Source organism: Festucalex cinctus, chromosome 13 (genome assembly GCF_051991245.1).
Source record: "Festucalex cinctus isolate MCC-2025b chromosome 13, RoL_Fcin_1.0, whole genome shotgun sequence".
In the NCBI taxonomy this organism is placed as follows: Eukaryota; Metazoa; Chordata; class Actinopteri; order Syngnathiformes; family Syngnathidae; genus Festucalex; species Festucalex cinctus.
In genome coordinates this window covers 7,851,918-7,866,965 of record NC_135423.1, presented here as the reverse complement: position 1 = coordinate 7,866,965, position 15,048 = coordinate 7,851,918, and the positions used below count along the sequence as shown (strand labels likewise).

The window sequence follows — 15,048 nt, the reverse complement described above, 5'->3', positions numbered from 1 at the left end:
AACTGATAATCGTGTGCTATGTGTGATAGTAACATGTTGTCACTACATGTCTGCTTCCTTGTCTAGTTTCGCAGGAGATAACGACACAAACGTCTACAATGCGATTAAAAACATCGCTACTGAAGGAACCGAAACATATCCTTTTTTTCTGATTGTGCTTTGTATGGCTGTTGATCAGTATGCTTAAACAACGTCAAATTGGGTCTGACTGCATTTGCGAAATTACAGTACTTGATTACACACATGTATGATATGCCTTCTCATGTGATTTGACTATTTTCCTTAATTGTAGCACACATAGAGAATTAGTGAGCTGCGTTGGCTGGACCACAGCCGATGAGTTGTACTCCTGCAGTGAAGACCACCAGCTCCTCAGGTGGAACCTTCTGAGCAGCGAGACCACTCTAGTGGTAAAATTGCCAGACGACTTCTACCCCATCGACCTGCACTGGTTTCCAAAGACAGTGGGCGGCAAGAAGCAGACACCGGCTGAGATTTTTGTTCTAACCAGCACTGATGGCAAGTGTTTTATTTATATTTCACAGCCATTCATTTTCCATTGAATAATGATAGAGTCCATCCCAGCATCCATTCCATACTTGAATAATGATATCACATCATGAAAATCAACATTTATAGCTGAGAACCCAAATTGGTGAGTCGGTAGCTACCCGGTGCTGCAAACCGATATATACATACAATGGAATGTCATCAATTTTACATAACACGGCTGACATTAATTACAACACCTCAAAAGAAGCTGCTTGCCTGATGATCAATAATAATAATAATAATAACATGGCTTATAACATTTGATCAAGCCACTAAAAATGGAGCCAGTTTTAATCGAAACAAAAAAAGGGTTGGCGGTTGAACATTCATCCAGTGACTGGCTTATTTTAAGATTGTTGGTGAGTTAGAACCGATCGCGGAGGATTTAGGGCCAAAGGAGTGGTGGCACCTACCATATGTAAAAATTTCAAGTCTTAAGTTAACATAAGAAGCAGGATTTTAGAATGTCAGAAACAGAAACCCCACGCAACAAATCAAAATGACTTTTACTAGTTTGCCTTCAAGCAGAGATATCAATAAAATTCAGCTTCACGGTGCTTTGTACAATCATGTATTTATACATGTTAGACATAGTAGGACTCGAATGTATATTTGTATTCAAGTTAATTTTGCAAACAATGATTGTCTTCCTTATCGGTTATCGACATAGGCACGTTCTAAATTATCGGTATGGGTTGAAAATAGCGTTATCGTGCATCCCTACTTCAAGCTGCATTAGTGACAAACAGGGCTGGGCATCGATTCAAATTTCCAAAATCAATTTGATTCGATTCAGAAGGACCCAATTCAATTCACGATTCACATTGCATTTCAATTTAGTTCAGGATTTTATGCAGTACCAATTTGACTTTTACATGGAAGACATTCCGAGAAGTAGCAATGATGCAAAATAGTAGAAACTTCTTTCTCTCACTTGGTGCATTAGTAAAAATTTGAATATTTACATTTAGAATGGAATCCAATACAGTTACGTTTATCATGTGTGTTTTATTGAACCTGACCTGATCACAACCATAAATAATTGAAATCAGTTACAATCACAGCGCTATGTAAATAAAGTGGCAAATCACACATTTACATTCCCGTGGCAGATTTTATACTAAGGTTCCAGTGCTTAAACAAATTGACCTGTATTATAAGAGACACAGCCATAGTACATCATTATGCATCCACATTTTATGTTTTTATGTCCAATTCTTACCTTACTTCTTTTTTTTTTTTTGGGGGGGGGGGGGGTGATTTAGCACATTAATTTACGTTGGGGGGGGGGGGGGGGGTATTAAAAGTATCGATTCATGGTCTTATGAATCGATATTGGGCTATGGAAAGGAATATCAATTTGATATTTTAGACCCAGCCCTAGGAACAAACACACAGAATGTGGATGTACTATTATGTCATGCAACATATGGTCAGAATACTAATAACAGTGTTGGGTTGCAAAAGCACCCCCCACCCCCCAAACTGAAGCAGCAATTTTCTCTGGCAGACCATTGAGTCGTGAAAACTCAGCTTTTATTCACTGTTGCAGCTTTCGTTTTACTTTCTTTCTTTTGCTACAGTGTTATTTTTAAGATATCCAATAAGTTATCATTACACTGTTAAAAGTGCTTTATTTGCAACCACCATTCTAAACTTTGTACATTTCTCCTAAATTATTTGCTAACTGGTCATTATTGGCAACAATGCCTTGATGATGATGATAATTTAACAGTGAATCTGGTATGTATTTCTTAAAAAAAAAAAAAAAAAAAAGTGATTATTTCAGTTGACTTTCAGAAACAATTTGGCATGGAAATGTCAATTATGCATCCCTGAGATGAATAAAACAATGAAAACCTGCTTCTGTTTTCACTTGAAAAATATCGCCATAGTTGCTTATGGAATAGAGAAAAAAAGCCTTTACTTGCCTGAATCCCATTTAAATTCTTTATTCACGCTATCGTGAGTAGGGAATGTGTGCACCCAACCACAACGTAGCCTTTCCCCCCTTTTCTCTGCAGGGAAGTTCCACCTTGTGTCCAAGATGGGGCGCATTGAGAAGAGTGTTGAGGCTCACAAAGGAGCCGTTTTAGCTGGCAGGTGGAACCACGATGGGACTGCTCTCATTACAGGTAAACGGGATCAACAAATAAATAACTTGCATTTAACACTAGGGATGTAACGATAACGGCAATATCGTGATAGTGCGATATTAAAACTTCCACAATATGTTTTCGTCTTTATATCACAATATTAAAAAGCAGCACGTTTAAAAAGTCAGGTTGATTTCCATTTGTGAAGTTGTAGCACCCTCTGGTGGCTAGTTGTTTTTTTTAGTGCAGTTGAATTTTCATAAGGCATGTTTTGGCCCTCCTGTGTTGAAAATCTACGCTGATGAAGGGGATTGTAATATGCTTGTGAAGCGAGTCAAGATTGATTGCTTGATTGATTGATTGATTGGGTTTATTGAACATATAAACATAAACATACCAAGTATAAAATACAAGTTGAAGTTAAAAAAGGAGAAAAAAAATTCTTTTACAATATTGTGAACGTTTTTGTGTCGCCAACCTCCCCACAATATTGTGATAATTATTGTATCGTGACTTTCCCATCGTGATAAATATAATATTGTGTCGTTTGGATATCGTTAAATCCCTATTTAATATTGTGTTATTTAATCAATAAATAATGTTAAGGTGGTGGTCAAATTGAAGAATGTTGAAATGTGTTTCTCCAATGTTATTTGGAATGGATATAGCTGGAGAAGACGGGCAGATCAAAAACTGGTCTAAAAGCGGCATGCTGCGTTCAACGCTCGCAAACCAAGGTAAGACAGCAAACGTAAATTTGAAGAATTAGCCATTTGGCTGAAAAGTAATGTAACAGTGAACATTTTCAAAACAACAACAATTATATCATGACAGCAGGCTATTTTTTGCAGGTTCTTGCACAACTGCCTGCTGTTTGACTCGCCACTCTTGTCATTTTCAAAGCAGTTTTTGTAAACAGATGATTCTAAAAGGTAATCAGGAAGGAAATGGTTAGCCCTTGATTGGCGTTCCTTGACTAGGCTCATACAGTATAAGGCATGTGCGCACATGCATGAAGCCTTTTGGGCTGTATTGTTAGACCATTAAAGGATGAACTTGACCTGTTTTGATGATTTTGGATTATTATTATTATATTTTTCATTCTGTTTTGCAGAAACAATTATTCCCCGTTGGCAGCTACGTAAATCGATATGACTAGTTTCAAAGTCAAACTTTTGGCAAAATCAAACTTTTATTTACCTAACAGGAAACGTTTCAAGTAAGGATGCAACAAAGAAATACCAGTATTGGAGTATTGGTGCTGATACTGTGTCGAGTGTATTCATACTCAAACACCATACCACGCTACATAGAGAGAAGCATCTTAACATGACTCACGGGCATATGCTCTTCCTATGCTAAAAAAAACAACAACAACAAAAAAACGTTCATTGGCATAACTTGATTGTGACTTTTTCCTTCTACTCTATTGTGGCTACAACATAATTCTATTCTATATTCATAATCTTATTTAAAAAAAAAAATGGTGTGACTTTTGAGACAGTGTGTGAGGGGGTTGCGGGGATGGGGTTAATATTTTGCACTCAAGATCAGCTGTTGATTCAATTGCCCACTCCTGTATTCACTAATGCATCCTAATGTTTCAAACCTTTACTGAGATTGATTAAAAGCTTCACCGATGAACGAAACATCTCTCGATCCAGTTTTCGTTCCACTCGCCTCACTTGTTAACTGATCAATTGGGCTTTTGGGCTTATTAATTATGAATAGTCGGAGGCCTTTTCGGAAAATGGATGGCACGCTCCTGTCGAATGGCGGGCGTTGTGGGATAAACTTGTCAGGCGGAAATGGCAAATTCAGATCCCCCCACCCCACCCAAACCACCCCGTTATGGGTCTGTTTGAAGCATGGGATGCTGAGCAGAGCCACAGATGTGTAAAACACCTGGCTGGAGAAGCAAGATGTGCCTTAGTCCACATGGCTTTTAGATCACTGCAGGTGTTGCTGCACTTCTGAGCCCCAAAAGTACGCACACACACGCGCCGGGATGGAGCAAACTGTGGTACATCATTGTGTTTTTCTTGACCCATTTTTTTTTTTTTTTTTTGCTCTTAGACTGCATTTTTAAAACAAGCAAATGTTACTAGGAGCTTGTCTCATACCCCCCTCTTGTTCCCTTTGTCAGGTTTAGCTCATTATGTGACCGGTTTGCGTTTGTGAGAAACCACATGCACCTGGTGCGGGGTTAAATGTCAGCCCGCACTGCACACGTGCGTATCCACAAGCCCAACTCGTAAACACGCTCGCGCCTATTCTGCAGAGGTTGCACAGCTGGTGTGCCTTCTATATGCTGAATGATGACGAGAGAGAGCCCCGAGGAAAAGTGATTGCTTCTTAAAGATAAATGTTCCTTTATCAAATACAGAAGTTTGTGCGCACATACTCTAATTGAATGTACGTTCGCTCTGTGACATCCTTCTGTCTTGAGTTGAAAATATGCATAAAGATCGTTTTTTGTGTGTGTGTGTGTGTGTGTGTGTGTGTGTCTAACACAGGCTCTCCCGTGTATTCTGTGGCCTGGGGCCCAGACTCCGAGAGGATTCTGTACACATTGGGTCGACACCTGGTCATCAAACCTCTGCAACCCAGCGCCAAAGTCATACAGGTACACTATTTGATAAGGGTGGGAATTGCCTAGTACCTGGTGATTCGATTTGTATCAATATTCATAGGTCACGATTCAATACCGATTAATCCCCATATGAATCTATAAGTAAATAAATGCAATTTTTTTTTTTTATTTATTTATTTATTTTTACCCAAATTTAGAAAATACTCATCGGTAAACTTGTACACTGTAAGATTTTTATGAAAATGTATTATTGATCTGAAACTTCAGTTTTATAATTGTGAGCCACTGTAATTAACAATTTGTTTCATGTTTGAACAGCATTGAAATAAAATATTAATGCTTAGTGTTCCATTAATATAACATTCTTCCATGCTTAACGTGTGAACCCTAACCATAAGTAAGACCTTTTGTTGAATGTATCGATTAAAAAAAAAAGTTTAAATATCGATTCGGCTGCATATCGAATCGATTCGAAAATTTTGCGCTGTAATATCGCAATATATTGCCAAATATTTTTTTTTTCTTTTTAAACACTCCTACTATTTGATGTTGGCAATTTTAAAATCCGCGAAGAAGTTAGCTTAATGTTTTACATTTATTATAACCGTTTTAAGGCTGTAAAACCCCTCACCACACAGTTTATACATTTTTCTCATCGAGGCTTTTACATTTTCTCACATATCTCTCTTGTTTAAAACATTCTCAATGTTCAAACCTTCCTAAAATAAGTACGTTACTGTAAAAAAAAAAAAAACATTCAAAATTGCCACCAAAAAAATTCGCAAAACAGCAAGATAGCAAAAAGTGAACCGCGTTATAGCGAAGGAACACTGTATACTTCAAAAGTATGGACATCAAACTGCTAAATAAACCTTTTTGTGCGTAGGTTTTAGTGGGCAATACTGGCACATCATGATTTTAGTTACATGGCTCTCGTTTCACAGTTGTATAGAGTTGTGTCACGCCCAATTCACATTGACTGCGGAACGGACGCAGTGCGTTTTCCGTACTGATGCCGCACGAATAGAACGAATTCAAGTCTGCATGTCAATTCACACCAGCTGCGTTTGCGGTGCGGAACGTATGCGGCGATGCAGATTTTTTCCAGACGCCGCATGCGGATTTTCATGAAGCTGAAGAAATGACACTTGCCGGACAGGAAGTCGGGCATCTCGCATAAAGGTCAATCCGGTATATTTCAAAATAAAACCGTTTGCAAACTTGTTTTTTAGGGAGGGAAGCTAGCTAACTACATGAGTGGAACATTTAAGACAAAACAATGAGCATCAGAATAAATGAAACATGACAAAATAACACTATTTCAACACAAAATTTATCCATGGTAGAAGAACCATGGTAGAAATAATAATAAAAAGCATTTGGATCTGACAGAAGGCAAGCGTGGCTATTGTTTACTAATAGGACTATATACACACGGTTGTTATCGCGTGAACTCAACTCTCCAGCATGAACCCCCGTCATATTGTGGTCTGGCGGGAGCACATTTCCGGGCACGCAACGCATGCGGTGTGAATTGCAGTCCGTGCGGATGCCGTACAAAAAACGCACCGTCACAGTCAGTGTGAATTGGGCGTGAGTGTTACATGAGTCGGGTCAAATTGGGATTGGATTTGGTAGCAACCTCAGCAAAGCGTTTCATATAGCAGCTACTTAATGAAAGGGTGTAACCCATAGTTGGGTGGAAAGGACCACCATCACATCCAATATGATTTCCACAGCCCTCATACAGTCACAAATAACATAGATGTCCATGAATATTTATGTTGCTTCCCTCTCTGGGCCTTTTAGTCTTGTATGGAAGCTCTCGGGTTTGTAGAGAGAGAAGGAACAACATCCAACAGCAAGCTAATAATACTTGCTCACTGTCACACATCATAAACAAACAAATCCCACATCCATGCAGTGTATAAAACATTCCTCGTTTGTCTTTAGCAAGCAATCTGATGATTCATGTGTTGTGATCTTTGTCTCTCTCTAGTGGAAGGCGCACGATGGGGTCATTCTGAAGGTGGACTGGAACTCCGTCAATGACCTCATACTGTCGGGAGGAGAGGACTGTAAATACAAGGTGAACGGTGTTTGGTGCATACCGGAGCTTCTCTTTTGTTGTTGTTGCACATTTAACTCATTCACTCGCAGCTATTTTCACAGAAGCAATCCCCTTCACTCCCGACTGTTTTACTGGATTTGGACTGATTTTGTAAAGCCTACAAAATATTGTTTCTATTGCTATAAAAACCTGGAACCTACCAAAAGAAAGATAAAAGTCTCTTCTTTTATCAGGAAAAAATATATATTTCTATCTGTTTCCGTTTTGCAGCAATTAGCATGAGAATATAGCTAAGTTTCATCATTTAACATTTTTTTTTTTTTTTGCAACATGGCCCTGGTTGATCTTTCGTATTCTGCTGCCACCGGCTGGCCGTTTGAATAATAACTACCATTTTTTTTCAATCGTTCTTTGCAATTGAGAGGTTGCATCAAAGCCTTCCATATGCTCTAGCATAAAAAAAAAAAAAAAAAAAACGTATAAATACATCTTTGGTACACTTAAAACATTAAAAAATAGAACGTATTGATACGTCTTTGGGAGCAAATGAGTTCAAAATCACTCTCGTCTCTTCAACAGGTGTGGGACAGCTTTGGTCGCCTGCTTTACTTGTCGCTGTCACATGACTACCCAGTCACCTCCTTGTCCTGGGCTCCAGATGGAGAAGTGTTTGCCGTGGGCTCCTTCAACACTTTGCGACTCTGTGACAAAACTGGGGTAAGAAAGAGGACTTATTTTATATCCTCTGTCATTCCGAATATGCTTTAATTACCATCTTCGGTGACTGTTAACCTTGCAGTGGTGCAGTCACACACTCAAATAGGGGTGGGAACCTGTGGGTACCTCACGATACGATATGCGATACAAGGCTCACGATAACGATTATCTCACGATATGACGATAGCACGATTATCGATATATTGGTCGGGTAATAAATCCACAATAATCTACGATAAGAGACTACTCAAGACATGAACGGATGTTTTTTCAATGAGAAAATTGTTTCTTTTTATAACATCACTGAAACATAATATTAAAACAGTGAGTACTTTAGTGTATTTTTTTTTAAACAAAACAGGTGTCTTCTTTTTGAAAAGCAAGGGACTAAGAAAATGGATGGATGGATATTATATAATTTTAAAAAACATAAGGTGTATCATTTCAACTTCGATGTGTTTTTGTGTTGTTTATTTTTTTATTTTTATTTTTTATTTAAAGAACAACATTTGGACAAAGTTAGATACATAAAAAATACTTTATCAATGTTTCTCCCACCCAGAAGCATTCCAACCATGACAAAATATTTTTTTTTGCACAAAGTGATCACATGAAAAGAAATTTAAACAAATCAAATATCATATAGGCTACTGTTCAGAAACTGCAACTACAAAAACTAAAAATGCTGCCTTCATCACTTCTTTTTAAACCTAAATAAACAAGGCTAAATATTATCACGCAACAGCAAATGTAAAACATAAAACAACATACCAAAACAAACATTTTCAAGTACAGTACTGTAAGTGTTCATGCAATCTACTACAAAGATGAGATACTATGTCACGTGATCGAAACACTACCGTGGCACGTCCATTATATGTTTGACCAAACTGCAGCAGTGCAAAAAAAGAGCCAAACTGAAACAAAACCAGTAGATCCATATTTAAGTACCAGTATCGATTTGATATCGAAACTGACTTGGTATCGATAATATCGATATTTGGATCGATCCGCCCACCTCTAGCACACGATATGTACCACACTGTCAATTATCGCAGTTTGCATTGTGTTGCAGTGAGGGCTTGTTGCTCACATGCGCATGCCATATGTTGTCATTACCAACAACAACGGGCGAAATGAAAAGCGCAACGACTGGTAATTGTTTTGTTTTTTCTTGAACATTTGGCCACAAACTGCATGGCATGCGCCGCCCTCATTAGGGACATGTTGGTCTTCTTTGGAGGAGTTTTCCCATGTAGATGTCAAGACAGTGTGCCGCATCGGACGTGCTGCCATGAAAGCAAACAGAACGACCTCTGTTCCGCTGTGCTGATCACATGACATTTCATGCTCCATTTGGACTTAATTAGGATCAAATGGTAACATTCGCTCCGGTGCCCAAAAAAAAAAAAAAAAAAAGTGAGAACATATGAGCCAACAACACATAACATATATTCTCTAGAAGGGTGTCAGGTGTTTTGGAGAGGTTATGATCGAATATAAATATCTGAAAGTGGTCTGCGGAAATCTCTTGTGCTTTTAATGTTACTTTTGGTCTTTTGATAAGGGGGGATTACAGTAGGTTGTGGAGAAACTTCCAGATTATTTGTGATCTGATAAAATCATTCAAATGAGGCCTTCTTGTGTCAATTTTCTTTGGTCTAGATCAAAATGTAAAAATGAGAGTACCATTAAAACTATAAATGGGCAACACTGAATATAATTGATGTCGTCATTTTTTTGCAATGATCCAAGTCGCCTCACCCCCTTTATTCTGTCTTTCTTTGTTGATGTGGTTGATGGGTCCCAATTTTCAAACGGCAGCGCCATTTGCCTTACTTTGCTGTGCCTTGCTTGAGGCAGTCTGAGGATGAAGATGAGGAGGAGGAGGAGGAGGATTATGGCTCTGCCCTGCTTGAACTGGAGGAAGGGCACGCTTGCCTTCCCCCGAAACCTATTCCGAGACTGTGGCGTGGCGTTGCGTGGGAGGCTTGTCGAAAAAAGAGTGGGGTTTATGAAAAAAAAAGAAAAGAAAAAAAAAGTAGGTAATCCATCTTGGTGCCGTACAGTGTCAATTAAGCCACAGTAATTGTGGATGTGAGTTTAAACACCAACACAGCTATACACAGGGGGTGTTACGCTAACTTGCAGGAGCAAAGCAGTGACTTCGGTTCTACTTTATTCACGGGATTTACACTGCGGGTGACCGTTGTGGATCCGCTCCACTCCGTCTTGTTGCTTGGCTGACAGGTCAATTTTGAGTTTCTTCCTCCACTGATGTGGAATTCTCTCGTGCCTCCATGTACAAACGCGTAACTGATTGCAGTTACCCCAAACAGGGTAGACACAGGATGTCACACTGCAGTCTGGTGTTTTGTTTCATCGCTCTTTTTATTCACATTCTTGTTTAATCTCTACATACAGCCCCAACTCTCTTCCGCGTTATTCCTGCATGCGCGCTCCAGTCACACGTCATACACAGTCATTCACAGTGGCTCGAGGAAGCAGCCAACCAGGAAGGAGCGCCCACCAATCAGAAACGCGCGGTGGCAAAGCAAAATTTGCCCCGATGCTTGACTGGAAGGATAACGTCTTCACTGTGGAACTCGCACACACAAAAGGCGCACTTTTTTTTTCAGGAGCGGCGCTGCGCCGCTGCTGAATGAATACAACGGAAAGGCTGTGTACTATACCTGATTGGACACATTGTTTGTGTGTAGTGCAGTACGGGTTAAGGAAGCAGCTGCTAAACTTTTTTTTTTTCTCCTCCACTTACTAGCATGACTAATGGGTTTGATTCTGTATGTGATACAATGAAAGCTTGCACCTCAACTCCGACTGCTGGCTCAGCAGGATTGGAGCTGCACATTTAACCCCTTCTTCACCTCCTGTCCGACTCCACTCTCCTCTTAGCCTAAACGCTCAGCTCTGCTCTCCTCTCTCCCCCCTTGTTATTATCACATCGGAGTAGCGGGGCAGGCCGGGGAGTGAATGCACATCGAGAGCGCAAGTTTACATTGAGGAAGAAGTGCACGCAAGGCAGATTGCTGTTATCATGAAAATTGACCGATTGTTATCCTATATTCATTGGCTTCAGATGGCATTTGGTTGAGGTTTTGTGCGTGTGGAGTTTATTTCTCTTCACGGGAGCCCGAACATGACACCATACAAAGAGGTCCCCTGTCCCTTTTTTTTTTTTTTTTTTTTTTAAAAACAAAAAACAAGATTGGGGTCGAAACAATAAGTCAGTGTCTGTGTGCCTCCCATAGTATATGCATGTGCCCGCTTGCTTGCGTGCGTGCGTGCAAATGTGTCTGCGAGACAGCAGTCTATTTACGAGGTGCTGCAGCTGGTGTCTAGCGTCTGGACCCTGTCACCATCTCCGACACTGCCACTTGCTAACAAGTAGGACTCATTATTGTGCCATTGGGCCATCTCCAACTCGCGCCCCTACCCCCAACCCGCAAACCCTTTCCCCATAATTTCTCCGCCCATTTTCCCTCTTCCCTCCACACCGCTTTTTCTTTCTTTCTCTCTCTCTCTCTCTCTCTCTCTCTCTCTCTCTCTCTCTCTCTCTCTCTCTCTCTCTCTCTCTCTCTCTCTCTCTCTCTCTCTCTCTCTCTCTCTCTCTCTCTCTCTCTCTCTCTCTCTCTCTCTCAACTGTACCACCATGCCATAAATGTAAGTTCTGTTTAGTTTGAGCAATTTTATGATTCATTTACGCTGCACAATTTTCAGGTTGTACAAAAGCGCCGTTATTGTGAGCAGTGATTTTCTACGGGTGGTGGGTGTGTTTTGAACGTGAGAAACTTGATTCATCTCAAGTAAAGAAATTCTACTTTGCGGACAGAAAATGTCATTTTTTGACAACAAATCTGTCCAGTAAGTCGTTTTGTGGTCTGCATGTGCCATCCTTGCTGCAAAATGCCCATATCGATGTATCTATCTATCGATGTATCGATCGATACATCGTATGTATTTATGTATTTCATAGATCGATCGTATGTATTTATTGATTTATTTAATAGACCCTTTCCTCCTGTCTTGCGGGCATGGTACAATCTTATTTCTGCATGGAACGTTGCATGTGACTGTAGACGTTTTGTAAAAATGGATCCTTCCAAAGATTTCTCTCTGACCTATTTTGCCGTCTAATTATTCCAATTATTTGATTCATCGTTACAGCTCTGAATCAGAAGCAATTGAGTTCCTAGCACTGTTGCTGTGCTGTTCCATTCATGGCCGTCCCCTCTGTTGTGGAAATAAAAAACAGATTAGCAAATCTCAAACTACAAAGTGGTAACTGAACTGGAGTGAACCACTTGGTGGAAACGTGACTTCACATGCTGACTCTCTCTGTTCGTGGGCCAGCGTTCACTCATTTTTTTATTTTTTTTGGGCCGTGTAGCCTCTTATCCCGTGTGACATGCTTGCGTTCACCCCTATCTTCTCCTCCAATAACTCTTCCATTAGGGGCGCGTATACCTGACCCGCTTTTTAGCGGTTTTGATGCCAGCCGCCAAAGCCACATCTGGAAATCGCCGCTGCTGGAAGGGAATAAAACGGCGCAGAGTTGTTGAGCCACTGTTGGTGGAGCATGAAACGCCAAAAGACACCGCTGTGGATTATTTATTAGTCAGTGCACATTTATCTGTTTTCATCACACCAGAAGGGAACTTTTTATTGTGGGAGGCGAGGAAGAGAAAAGAGACGCATAATAAGGGGGTTGGGAAGAAACGGTCGAGTAGACAAAGTGAAATAATTAGCACGGGTTTGTCCAAAAGAAACGTCACGTGAAAGAAAAGCAAGCGTATGTTTGGGTGTGCGTGTAACCGAGAAGTGGAGCAAGAGCGAGGGAGCGTGGTCAAACAAAGAGAATCCTGAGTCAGCAGCAAAGCAGTTCTCTCTCTCTCTTGCTCTCTCTGCCACCCCCCACCCCTCCTTGTACAGGGCCACTCCTCTTTCTCCCTCTCTTTCCCTCCCTTTTGCTTTACTCGGCTCTCTCCCCTTACACGTTTCTGCTCTTGGCTGCTATTCCTTGCTTTCTGCACTCCCCCTTTCTTCAACTTTTTCTGTGGAGTTGAGGCTGCTCTCTGGTAGGGATGTAAGGATAACGGCGATATCGTGATATTACAACTGCCACAATATATTGTCATCGTCACGGTATTAAAAGCAGCACATCTGTTCAAAAAGTCAGGTTAATTTCCGTTTGTGCAATTCTAGCACCCTCTGGTGGCTATTTTTTTTTTTTAAATGCAGTTTAATTTTCACTAGGCATGTTTTGTCCCTTCTGTGTCAAATCCACGCTAATGGTCAGTTGAAGGGGACCGTAATTTACTTGTGAACCAAGTCGATATGTGTAGGAACTCAGTATTTTATATATCATTTTTATAATATATATACATCATTTTTATAATATATATACATTTTTCCCAAATTTTCTAATATTTTAGTATTATTTATCATTGCTGTATTGTACAAAAGCACAATATTGTGTTTTTTTTGTATGAGCTCATTTTTTTACAATATTGTGACCTTTTTTTTAGTATCCCCAACCTCCCCACAATATTGTGATAATTATCGTATCGAGAGCTTCAAATCGTGATATATTGTAATGTTGGGTATCATTACATTCCTACTCTGTCATTCTGTGTCTTCTGTTTCGTATTCTTTGTATAACGTTTGAACACCACCAGCTCCAGTGATGAGTCTTAACATTGTTCAAATAATAATACATACTCGTCTGTAGAGTTCAGTTATCATCCAACCAAATTTTAAGATAATAGTTTCTCCTTTGTATTATTTTGTGCTTAGTGTTAATTTCGTCAGCGAAAACTAAAGTAATTTTGTCAACACACACTTTTCACGGGCTAAAACTAGTCTAGACTAAAACCCTCATTAATAAACAATAACTGGGACGAAATCAGTATACATTTCCGTTGACTAATGAAGACGAGACGAAAATGTACTTCACTTAATAAAAAAACACGAACAAAAACAAGACGATATTATATGATTTTGTAAAATCTTGTCTTTGCTAATCTCTCACTCTGAAATTGTCATGTGACCCACAGTGACGCACATTTTTTACGGGGGTACAACTTTGGCACAATACCTGTTAACGAGGTGTAAGGAAAAAAAAGTTCCATATGACAATTAGTGCGTAGTTCTTCTCAACGAGGAGTCGATGGCCAGCTAGCAGGACACTAAATAAGCTTAATTAGCGTGTCATGCTTCTCAACGAGGAGTGTGTGTGCCCACCGAGCGCTTCTGTGGTCAGTGTGAAGCCATCTTCCTGCGCTCGAAAGAGGCGTGCCGCAGGTGTTTCCCACATATTGGTAGGCGGCTATGCGTGTATGTGTACTAGGGCTGGGTATTGCCGCCACCCTCACGATACGTATCACGATACGATGGTCACGATATGAGACGTATCACGATACATATGTATCCCAATACATGATCTTCAAGGCGATGCGCATCGCGATATTTTACATTAATTTATGGGATGATCTTGACTAACTATAATTAAAAACTAACAAACGTGATTGAAATTGGACTAAGACTAAATTTAAAAATGGCTGCTAAAATGAACACTCGTTTTGTGCCAATCAAAGACAAAGAGCGTCAAAGACACTTGTTTGACACAGTATTACTTTTATACCTCTCCAAAGCTGCGCTTAAAAGCATGCCTGTTTGCAAACCAAAATGGAAGGCATCATGAAAAAGACAGCCGTTGGAAGGAGCTGTTTTTTTTTCCTTTTCTGTCCACGAGATCCTGTAAAGTTGGGTCTACATAAAAGACGTCGGTTTCTCCTTCAACTTTCTATGTTGTTGCTTTCCTTTTTTTTTTTTTCTCCCCCGCTCTACATGTCGCCACCATTTCAAACCCCCAACTCTCAGGCAGCCCCACTGGCAAATTCATCATTCTTGGCGAAACCACAAGCGCCACTTGTTAAACAAACATGTCACACTCTCCGAAAAAGAAGCGATGAAAAGGTGCGGGGTGTCACTGGGTAACC

General features: G+C 40.0%; 1 protein-coding gene across 3 annotated transcripts in view; it reads left to right on the top strand.

Annotated features, from left to right (window-relative positions):
* The window catches only part of ift80 (intraflagellar transport 80 homolog (Chlamydomonas)), a 39,243-nt gene that overhangs the window by 1,386 nt on the left and 22,809 nt on the right, over positions 1-15,048 (top strand). For all 3 annotated transcript variants that reach the window (XM_077540586.1, XM_077540584.1, XM_077540585.1), the window contains exons 2-8: positions 67-138; positions 301-519; positions 2,577-2,687; positions 3,317-3,385; positions 5,165-5,274; positions 7,241-7,330; positions 7,892-8,029. In XM_077540586.1, coding sequence (XP_077396712.1) covers positions 99-138; positions 301-519; positions 2,577-2,687; positions 3,317-3,385; positions 5,165-5,274; positions 7,241-7,330; positions 7,892-8,029 — 777 coding nt within the window. In that variant the 5' untranslated portion in view covers positions 67-98. The remainder of the gene's footprint in view (positions 1-66; positions 139-300; positions 520-2,576; positions 2,688-3,316; positions 3,386-5,164; positions 5,275-7,240; positions 7,331-7,891; positions 8,030-15,048) is intronic.